This window comes from Anser brachyrhynchus (genome assembly GCF_964034855.1).
Source record: "Anser brachyrhynchus genome assembly, chromosome: 1".
Lineage (NCBI taxonomy): Eukaryota > Metazoa > Chordata > Aves > Anseriformes > Anatidae > Anser > Anser brachyrhynchus.
This window is the reverse complement of record NC_137694.1, coordinates 95,580,225-95,591,636: the sequence shown is the minus strand read 5'-3', so window position 1 is coordinate 95,591,636 and position 11,412 is coordinate 95,580,225. Positions and strand designations below refer to the sequence as shown.

At 41.5% G+C, this 11,412-nt stretch overlaps 2 protein-coding genes across 5 annotated transcripts in view; one reads left to right on the top strand and one right to left on the bottom strand.

Annotated features, from left to right (window-relative positions):
* Positions 1-1,428, bottom strand: part of CMSS1 (cms1 ribosomal small subunit homolog) — a 239,681-nt gene extending 238,253 nt beyond the window's left edge. Inside the window, exon 1 of the mRNA XM_080565859.1 lies at positions 1,272-1,428. Coding sequence (XP_080421985.1) covers positions 1,272-1,326 — 55 coding nt within the window. The 5' untranslated portion in view covers positions 1,327-1,428. The remainder of the gene's footprint in view (positions 1-1,271) is intronic.
* A 30-nt stretch (positions 1,429-1,458) lies between these two features.
* The window catches only part of TBC1D23 (TBC1 domain family member 23), a 33,242-nt gene continuing 23,288 nt past the window's right edge, over positions 1,459-11,412 (top strand). For 2 of the 4 annotated variants that reach the window (XM_080565514.1, XM_080565511.1), the window contains exons 1-3: positions 1,459-1,609; positions 9,197-9,308; positions 9,540-9,645. In XM_080565514.1, the coding sequence (XP_080421640.1) occupies positions 1,572-1,609; positions 9,197-9,308; positions 9,540-9,645 (256 nt within the window). In that variant the 5' untranslated portion in view covers positions 1,459-1,571. Of the gene's footprint in view, positions 1,610-2,015; positions 2,063-8,370; positions 8,415-9,196; positions 9,309-9,539; positions 9,646-11,412 lie in introns of those variants that run through there. The other 2 variants (XM_080565512.1, XM_080565513.1) reach the window with 2 other exon arrangements.

The window sequence follows — 11,412 nt, the reverse complement described above, 5'->3', positions numbered from 1 at the left end:
AAAAGTTTATCGTTCAAGTGAATAAACGTATTTCTGATTTGTATCGAGTTTCTAAAGGAAAGCTGTCAACAATAAATAATAATAATAAAAAAATCAGTTTACCAGCCACCACAAAGATAACCTCTGGTTGGCAGAATGATCAAATAGGCCCTTTGGGAGCTTTTCCATTCCAGAGTCCTAAATCCCTTACAGCATTTACCATGGGAACAGGAACTGCTTAAGGAACATATATGAGACTAAGAATAAAAACGGAATGCTCAGCAGCCTCAAGGGGCTTGTGACCCCTCTTTATTTTATATATACGTTACTTCTCTTAAAATATACTCCAAGTACCTTTTCACAGGAAGTTGGTGACCTAGGAAATCAAGACACTGGAAGGTTTAGTACCTGGAGTCTATCCAGAGCTACAGATATCTTCAGCTCCTACTAATATTCTTATAATAATTTTTAGTTGCCTCGACCTACCTAGATTTCCACAATACATCTCCACATTATGAATGCAACGAAAAAAGAGAACTTGGGTATTGTATATCTTTTCTGTAAAGCACTACAAGATCCACTGATTTAAGATGCCGGGCGTAAGAGACAGATATTTATCATCAAGAAAATAGACAAATCAACCCTAATAGCATACTCCAAAGACAAATCACTAGAGAAAATAAGTGCCCTTTTGCCGTAAGACATGGCAAGGGGGATAGGAGATGCCCCAGCCAACACGTGGGTGATGCTCCCTCTTCAAGTACCACACGTATTTTCCCTCCACAGGCTCTACTACAGGTTTACTACTTCCAAAGTCTTTCAGAACTATAACTAACCTCCCTTATGCATACCAGCACACATTAAGCAACATCAAATGCTCTCATTTTGGAATAAAACACAGTTCAGAGCCTAAATACTTGCAGTGCGCTGCTAGCCCCCGAACCCACAGCAAGAGGCTCCTGGAGCAAGCAGCTCCCTCCACAGGAGGGTCTGTTTTAAGTCTGTTTAAATCCACTTTTTGGGGCGAATTCCTGCAGTTCCCCAAGTGCTTATATTCGCTGCTGCCGTTTCTCCCCCTGACTGCCCCGGCTCTGACGGGCCAGAGCTCAGGCATGCCCGGCTGCGGAGGTCACCAGAAAATCCCCGTGGGGAAGACGCATAAAAGAGAACGGGAAAATAAACATTAAAAAATACACCCGCGAGAGGGGAAAACCGGGAGCAGGGCGCTACAAGCCGAGGAGGGAGAGGCGGGGGGCGCGGGCAGGGGCTGCCCCAACCCTGCTGCGGCGTACCTGGGCTGCTGCGGGCCCCAGCCTCCCACCACGGCTCCTCCAGCGCGTCCCCCATGCCGATGAAGAAGATGATGAAGGTGATGAAGATGATGGTACCGCCACGCGGGAGCGCGGTCGCGCCTGCGCTGCTCCCCTAGAGGAGGAGGGGGGGGGGAGGAGGAGCTTTGCCCGGTTTCCGCGCTTTACAGCCGGCGCCCTCACTTCGCGACAGCGGGGCTGGCAGCGGGAGGGGAAGGCAGGCAGTCACGGCAGCCGGGCGCGCTGTACGGCCGCGCGGGGCGGCACGGCACGCCGACAGCGATGGCGGAAGGGGAAGAGGCGCCGCCGCCGGGCTGCTGGTGAGTTGGGGGGGGGGGATCGCCGCTCCCAGCCCTCCTCCCGCTCCGGGCAGGGCCAAACGGCCCCGTGCCCCCCATGCCCGGCACCGGGGCTCTCAGCACGCCCGGCTCCCCCGGCCCTCGGCGGCTTGGCGGGGCCGCAGGAGGAAGCGAAGCCATCAAACCGAGGGCGAGGCCCTCCCGGGCTGCGGCGGAGCGGGGCTGATGGGGGCAAAACGGGCTTGGGTAGGGAGCAGGGGGCCTGGGAGGGGGCGGCGGGAGGTCCTGGGCTGCTGGCAGGGTGATTCGGCCCGTCTGCCTCCTCCAGCGCGGCTGGGGCTTAGGATGGGTTTGCGTTGAATCCCTAGGACCCCAGTAGAGACTGTGGAGCCGTGTAGCAGCATTCCGATGGTAGCAGCGGCGGGACTTCAGTGTTGGATGCATGCTCGGTCACTTAAGGTTTCCGAGGCTAAAGTAAACACGGGGTTTAAACACTGAAGCCCTACGTGTCCACTCTTGTGTATCTCCACTTCTTGCATTTCTTCATTGCATGCGATTTCCTTCAGCGGTTCTCTGCCACTGCCTTGCTCTTTGTCCCCTCCACATAGGCACTTTTCCAGCACTTAATTACGGACCTGCTTCTTACAGTTGTTTCCAAACTGATGCTTTTGTTTCTGTGCTGTTATGTTGAGGATTCAAAGTTTTATGCTAAGCATGCCCAGCCTTCTTTGTGCTGTGTTGTCTCACTGTGGGGAAATAACACACGATTGATATGCATGCAGATGTAGCTGGTATCTGTGCTTTGTCTGTGCTGGTTCTGCAAACGCAGCTCTTGGGGATGAATGCTGATTCTGCTCATAAAGGCAAACTCCAAGGCATTCATTAGAAAATAGGAAAATAAAAGATGTTCTAAGAACTTACGGAAACTGTTCCGGAGGTTTGCGCTTAAAGGCTACTTCAGGATGCCAGAATAAATCTTGTTGTTGGAGCTGTATCTGGTGAATAAAATGGAAAGTTGTATTCCTTATTGCTTGTTTAGAAACTTCACAAGAAGCTTCTTGTTTCTGCTTATTCTTTAAAAGCCAGCTTAAGTGAATTTTTATTGATTGATTTAAACTGCTGTCTTGTGTATGTATGGCTGGGTGCCATTGGAATAGAAAACGTTTTTTAAAGTATAATATACATCATTTGGATTTTTTTTGTATAAATTGCTACGTTATCGTAGTATTGAAGTATATAGCGTTCTGCACTAACATTTCATGTTTAAAAAAAAAACAAACAACTGAAACATAAAATGATATGTATGTCCACCTGAACTCTTGAGACCAAAAAGGGCAGCTCTGATTCCTTGTCCTATATTCAGTTCCACAGAGGGATTCCAAGGCAGATGTAATCCTGTCTTCAGAGACTGTGACAGCACCTTGAATCTGTACATGCTTATTGGCTTAAAACACCCTTCTTTTTCTTGTGTCACTCTGACATGCAGTACTGGTTTTAGTAATTTGGGAGAGGAGGGCGGACACAAACTAATGATGAGTTAAACACTCATACTGACTGTTTTGTTTTCCTGAACAGAAACCAGAAAATTGCCACTACGCAATGCAATTGAAAAAAAACCTTTTTGTGTAGTTATTGAAAGATGTCATTGTCAGCTTTCATCAGTGAGCGCAAGAAGTTTGATAGCAACAGTTTTGATTTAAAAATGAGAAAAGTCTGTCAGACCGTGCTTGTTAACTACTTCTTTTTAGCTATTTAGCATGTTCTCAAAATTAATTTTAGTTAATTCCCGGCAGTATTGTATTTGATGCTGGAAGGCTTATCTGTGCCTAAAGCTGAGAATGCAGTTAAGACATAACCTAACTAAATATACCTCTAACCATAGATGGAATTCTTCCTTTGCATTTAACTTTACATTGCAATTATTCATTGTGTGGAGCCCAAAATACGCTCAAAATTGTTTCAGACAGCAACATGACAAATCTAGTGCATGTGTGTCTTTCCATGCTCAGAATCTGGCTTATTAGTGCTCGGGACCATCATATTTCTTCTGAAAGCGCACAGAGCAAGAGCTCTTTTTATTTAAGTGTGAAATTAATAAACCTGAGAAAAAAATAAAGAAGTAAAAATATCGGGGAGTTAGTTTTCCTCTAAAATTCGATTTAAAATAAAAGTATATTCAGTAGTGTTTTGGCTACAATGGATATTTTGGTCTTAAATGTGAGGGACTGTTTTTTGTTTTCAATAGAGAACAGTCTTTATTACTTTTGATGTAATATAGCTCTTGTTGAGGTTTTCTTTCCAGTAAAGAGGACCATAAATGAAAGGTAGGAATCAGAGTAACTAGGTTATAGGAAGTATATTTGTGAGGGAAAAAAACATTAGAATAAATTCGTCCAGTCTGCTATTGACATTGATACCTGCAGTCAGTCCTTGTAGTTGTGACAACAGCATTGCTATATGTGTGCCTGTCTTTCTCTTTCCATATATTTTTGATATTCATAGCAGGCAAACTTGCGGACTGAATGTGTTTGATATTCTAGGACACAACAGATTTGTAGAAACTGAAGCTGATGACGGTCCTCCTGGCAAGATGGCATCATATAAAAAAAAAAAGTTCATCCAGTAGTAGCCTTGCTTCTGATTTAAGGAAAACAGGATTGATGTGTGAAGATGTTTAGCAAATGCATGCCTAAATACTACTGCTTACACTGGAAACAGCAGTGGCCTACTAGATAGTGTGTGTCACTAGCAGCTACAGTGAGTGTGTGACCTAAGGAATGTGAGAGTGAGTAGTCAAATAATCTTTTCAAGTGTCAGGGCATCGGATTAGTGGTCTGTATACGGGAAGCAGTTTAACCCTATTTTAGTCCAACCAGTAAGACCTTCAACAGGCAGATGTGTGGTAGCATATTAAGTGTATATGGAAAAAAGATTGTCATTGTATTTTGGTGTGATAAATTCATTTTAGATGATGAATTTGGTACATGTAGAAAACACCTGTTGTGTTGCGAAAATAATAAATTATTATTAGAAGTGTGCCCATCACAAATGGAAGCTATACACTTTTGAAGCATTTTCTTCCAAAAATGTGTTTTGGCTTGGAAGAAACACATCAAAGGGATCTGTATTTCCTAATAACAAATGAGCATTACCCTGCTGGGCAGCTAAACTCCACCACAACCACTTTCTCACTCCCTCTCCTCAAAGAGAAGGAGAAAATACGATGGAAAAGGGCTCAGGGGTTGACATGGCGACGGGAAAATGGCTCACCAATTACTGTCACAGGCAAAACAGACTCAATGTGGAGAGATTAATATAACTTATTGCCTGTGACCAGCAGATTAGAACTGTGAGAATCTAAAAGCAAACTGAAAACACTTTCTTCCCCATCCACCCTCTTCTATGTCTTCCCCCCGAGCAGCATGGGGGAACAGGCAATGGGGGCTGTGGTCCCTCCCTGATGCTTCATCTCCGCCGCTCCCTCACGGTCCCTCTGCCCCTGCTCCCCGTGGGGTCCCTCCCACGGGATGCCGTCCTTCCCGAACTGAGCCTGCGGGGGCTGCCCACAGGCAGCAGCTCTTCAGGAACTGCTCCCACACGGCTCCGTACCACCACGGGGTCCATCCCCCAGGAGCAAACTGCTCCAGCACGGGTCCCCCACGGGCGGCAGCTCCCCCCAGACCCCCTGCTCCTGCGTGGGCTCCTCTCCACGGGCTGCAGCTCCGGCCCGGGGCCTGCGCCTGCGGGGGCTCTCCATGGGCCGCGGCCTCCTCCAGGCCACATCCACCTGCTCCACCGGGGGCTCCTCCACGGGCTGCAGCGTGGAGATCTGCTCCGTGTGGGACCCATGGGCTGCAGGGGGACAGCCTGCTCCACCAGGGGCCTCTCCACAGGCCGCAGGGGAGCTGCTGCTGCCTGCCTGGAGCACCTCCTGCCCTCCTGCTGCACTGACCTGGGGGTCTGGTTCTCACCCCTCTCCCAGCTGCTGTTGCCCAGCAGTTCTTTCCCTTCCTTAACTCTGCTCTTTCAGAGGCCCAACAAGTGTCGCTCTGGCCAGCAGTGGGTCCCTTTTGGAGCCAGCTGGAGCTGGCTCTGATCTGATGCGGGGCAGCTGCTGGGCTCTGCTCACAGAGGCCACCCCTGCAGCCCCCCAGTACCAAACCCTTGCCACATAAACCCCAAACATGGAAGTAATGGACTTTAGCAGGTACATTCCAAGCATTGTAATCTACTGAATGATTATAGTTTTCTTAATACTGTGTTTTTTTCCTGTGTATTTGTGGGTTCTTGAAACTCCTACTGTCTTTTCCCTGCTATTCACACCCCCACAATTACTTAATCCCTTCATTAGTATTTGTAAGTGGTTATTACCAAGCACTTCATGGTTGTATATAAATGAAGTAAACAATACTTTAAAAAAAAGGCTGGAACTGAAGACCTAACAGTTGATCAATTTTTGTTGCCTCTGACTCTCTCTCACATCATAAGTGCTTTAACTAAAAAAAAAAACAACACAACAACATAAAAACACACTTCTGAATATTTGTGAAGGTTGCTGACCACTGGCTTGAATTTCAGAGATCCTTCTGTAGTATGGAAATTTACTCACAGATATACTACTAGCAATATTGTGAGTTATAGCATTTGAAGTAACATGTCTTGAGAGAATTACATCTTTCGGGCCACAGCTGAGGTGTGGGCTGGGATTGTATGCATCTTAACCAAAGCTTGAATAGCTTCCAGGAACGTGGCAGTGGAGCCATGGTAGAGCATAAAGTTAGGACATTCAGGCTGGGGGGAGTTTGCCTATGACAGAAGTACTCCATTCTTTTCAAAGTAACTGTAGGAAGTTGTTGTCAGTATAAACAGAAAGCTTCCTAGCTGGTATTCATTAAAGACAAGGATCCAGACTGCCAGCAGTTTGCTGGAACATTTATAGCACAACACTGAGTGAAATAAGCTAAAACACAGCCGGTGGACATGTGTTAAAGTATCAAAATCATTTTCACAATACTTTGCCAGATAGCCTGAATAGAATATTTATTAGAAAAGTATTCCTCGTAGCCTCTGAACAGTCTTGGGAGTTGACAACGAAAAAGAATAGCTAATTGAATCATAATAGAATGATACTTTTTTTTTTTCCTGCTGTTGCTTCATTTAGCTTAATGTGTTACTGTACCACACCTTAATGTGAGAGATGAGCATATAACTTTCTTGCATTTTAATACGAAATAGTAAAGTCACAGGGTAGAAAGTGCTGATGGCAATACTTATGAAGATTTAGCAAATATAGGAAATACACATTTGCGGATAGCATGTTGAAGGTGATCTTGATGTTAGTCCATGCGCAGATCTTTTAGCTGTGAATATTAGGTACGAGTAACTGGTAGAATTACTACTCATGGATTCATGAAAAATTCTTTGCCAGGTATGTTTTTGTAACTTGTGTTTTCATGTGCTGTTTCACAAAAATTAAATTCCTTTTTTTTTTTTCCAAATTGTGTTCTTTGGAGGACATAGAAATCAAATTTAAGTATTACAGTTTAAGACCTTTCCACCTAGAATACAACTTGCATGCAACTGTAGTGTTCATTTCCATCTGCCTACACTATAGATCAGAGCATGTGTCTCTCTTCAGCTTATGTTTGTTTGGTGTTGGCTTTTGTTGATGTTAGAACATCCCAGAGTTCATCAGGTTCTGCAGAATGCTAAGCCTTTTTGTGTAAATGTCCTGGAAATCCGTGATTTGTGTTAAGGATTAACTGATCTGGTTGTTTAATTTTTCCATTGTTAATTGTTACGTACACCATCAGGCAGTGGGATAGGTGATGGATGTACAAGTGTGCCTGTGTATTTTTACCCCTGGTTTCTGTATCGGGAATTCGATATTTTCCCTGTGCAGTCTGTAGTTCTATAATAATTTGGCTTTGGGATTTTATTTTTAAAACTAAAATAGAAAATTAGGCAAGTCAGTCTTTTTGTAAACTTCTTTTGTAAACTTTTTTCTTTCAACCAAATTAGCAAAATTACTTGAAAATGGACTGTTAGTTGTATCCCAGTGTATATTGGAAATATGGTTTAAAGTGCTGCCAAAAAGTGCTGGAAAAGAAACTGGCTGATAATTGGAAGGAAAGTGTTTACTCTTTAACCTTATAAATACTTTGAGAAGTCTTAAGTGGTGCTGGCTGGTTGGTTATTGTCAAGTATATGCATATGTTCTTTTAGGATTGAGGGGTTAATCTGCTCATCAAAAAGGATGGTACTTAGAAAATTAGAATTTTGTGTGTTGAGCTTTCAAGAGACCGAACTCAAGAAGACTTATAGCATGGAATTTCAGCTAGTTGTGGTTATATGCAAATTAAAGAAGGAAACTGCGCTTTTTCCATGGGTATTTGGAATTGTCTACGTAGTACAGAGCACCTGGGGTAATGGAGAGTTGCACTGATAACACTGCACAATGTTCTGCCACGTGTATAAGTACATGTTGTTCACAGGGAATGAGTCCGTATACTTGACTATCTGTCCTGAATAAGCAGTCGTGTTCTGTTTTGCTGTGGCTCTTAACCTCCTGGGTGTGTTTGATTCCTCAGGTGCATGACACAGCGTCATTCTTAAGGCATGTGTCAGAGCTAATAGAGAACAGTTAAGATACACAGTAAGGGAGAAGTTCTGCCTACGGGACCTATATATCTCTGCCGTTGCTATTTTTCCAGTGAACCTGGTGTTTTGACACTGCTCTGCTCCATCATATTGAAATTCCTCAAATCATCAGCTGTGGTTCTCTCATTACTGACAGCATGGAACAGTCAGCAGAAGCTATCAGATTGTAAAGTAGCAATTTCTGAATGCATACCTTCTTATCTGTAATGCATAATGACTTGTGTTGTCTTACTATGGCAACTAAAGTATCATTTCTCCTCGACTGTCTTGTGACTTTGTGTATTTCTCTACTTTCTACACTATTAACGTTTGTGTATGTTTTATTTCAGTCTTATGCACACATCCACACTTATAATACTAGAACTGTATAGTTAAACCTGAGTTTGACTGAAAGGTCCTTTCCCATTTCTGGAAAAGGTGGAATTCAAAACTAAATGTTCTAAATCTTTGAAAAGACTTTTCCATTTTCTAGGTTTATTAATACATTAATAATGCATTTAAAAGACCTCTGCCATCTAATTCAGGTGTAGGGTTTGCTTTGAACGCACCGTGTGTATGTGAGTGAAAATTTGCTCGCTCTCTCTTACCTTGTAAACTAACACTAAATTTGCATTTTTATGATGCCTTTTGTAACATTGTCACATCATGAAAACAAAAATCTGGGCTGAGCTTATTTTCTCTCCTATGAAAACTGAATGAAATTAGAAGTTGAACAAACAGCCTTAAAATAAAGGAGTAAACACAATTTTGCAAATATATATATTTTATATATATATATTTTTTTTTTTTTTGCCAGTAACTGGGAAATTGTCTTATAACAAACCTTTACATATGTGTGTCTTTCTGCCTGATAGTAGCCTCTGGTCTATATCAATTTAATAAAGATTTCAAAATATTGTGTAATTATTTATATTTTTTTAATAAACCCTGTACATATCATTATTTTAGGGAAAAAGATCTTGCAGAAGCTCTGGAAGAAGGAGGCTGTGATCTTGAAACCGTGAGAAATATCATTCAAGGAAGGCGATTGCCTGCTGATCTGAGGGCCAAAGTCTGGAAGGTAAATAGGAGCTTAAATCCAAAACTAGGAAATACTTGAGGTGGCGTTTGATTTGAGGTGAATGATTTAATTATCAGGCATCTTCACAGGAAAGCCAACTTGTTCATGTCATACTGGAGTTTTAGTATGCAAGTATGTTGATTAAGTTTTAGAACGTTTGTTCTTTAGTGAGCTCAGTAACAGCGTAACTAATAAAGGACACTGAAATGTGTTTTTTATTTTTGTTTTCAGATTGCACTTAATGTTGTGGGAAAGGGGGACAGCCTGGCATCATGGGATGGCTGTTTAGATCTGCCAGAACAGAGCATAATTCATAAGGATTGCCAAGAGCTAATTGGTAAGTTCAGTTACATTTAGATCACCTGTGTGAAAACTCGTGTACTCTCAGTTGTCTTAGGGCTTTGTTATTTGAATTAAATAACCTGAATGATGTTTACATTTTGGAGGAAGATGAGAGAGCACAGAAAACTAGCAAGAAATCATAAGGAAAGAGTATCTTATCTACTCCAACGCTGAGATGGTTGATGTCATGGAATTTTAAAGTATTAACTTGTAAGTGATAGCTTGCATGGACAGAGTCTAATGCAAAGAAAGCTCCAGGAGTTTAAAAAAAAATAATGTTTTTTCCAAGTTCTGTCTTCTAAACATGTGATTCTTTCTATGATTTTCTTCAAGTTTTTAATTGTCCAATGTCCAGTATTTAATCTGAAAAGCTGGTGTAGCACAAAAATGCATATGACCTTTAGGAGAAGAAACATACTGAACATTTTGGACTTAATAAGCAATTTTTTAGAAAGAGGTATTTTTAATAGCATTTTCAGCAGAAATGAAAGGCTGAGTTTGTGAAAGCAGGGTACTGCCAACACATTGAAAATAGCATTCCAGCATGCTGTAAGGAGCTGCCTCAGGATCTGATTGGAACTTCATCACAAAAATGGCCAAATCCCTGATACCTTGCAACAGTGGTAGTATCAATGATTAGGTGATGGAGGCAGTGGTGACTCATTAGTAAGGATACTTCTTCCTATGGCATCAGTAAGAGAATCTTCTATTTTATTATCTGCCATCTTTTAATTTATTCTTGCAGAACTGAAAGTTAAGGCAGAGAATGAAGTTAGTGAATAAGTTAGTGCATGAATAAGTTAGTGCATGCATGCATACATACATACAATTTTGAATATAGTTGTATTTTGCCTAGCTCTAAAATCTAGTACAACTTATGTTCCTTTTCTGCCTGTGCTATAAAGGAATGGGAAAAAAGGATTTTCTGTTTTGCCAAATTATACCATCTCTTCAGAAAATGTTAAAACATCACAATTGCTATTCATACAATGTAAAACTAGGCACTTCAATATCTCCATGCCATTATTTTTCCTTATTCCTCTCTTTGTTACCATATTTTTTCTAATATTTGTTAGATTAGCAATAGTAAAAGTGACATAATCTGGATCAAAACATGCATTTCTAAATTATATAATTCATAAGTTTATTTAATAGTTGATTTTTCATAAAAATCTAAATATATATTTTTAGTATTAAACTGAAAATTGTACGAACTTGTACAAAAGTCTGGTTTCACTACAGTCTGTATAATATATGTACATATATTTATACTGCAACTAAGCTACAATCCATTTATCATCAGAAGCTATTTCTTCATAAGAAAGAAAGCGTAATTTGCAGTACAGTGTTGACATATTTCAGATGTCTTAGATTCAGTGCCTCAATTGAGGTGGATGCCAGTACTTTTTCTGAAGCATTGCCAGCATTTTAAGTAAGAGCCTATGCAGAAAGATGCTTTGTAAGTAATGAAAGCCGAAGCTTTTTGTACGTATCCAACTCAAAAATGATGGTATTTAAGAAGTGTTTGGCTTGCTACTTCAATTATGGAACTGCTTCTGTACCAAATTGTTCTGCAAGTTTTCATCCAAATGCAACTTAATACAAGTCATGGATTTAGAATTAATCTGTCTGTAAACAGGGAACATCTTAACCCTTTCTAGTACCTTACAAAACTTGTAAGAATTTGAAACAATGTGCTATGCTATATAAAATATTATATGCTTATAGTTACAATGTAACTTCTGATCAGAAAGAGTGCTAA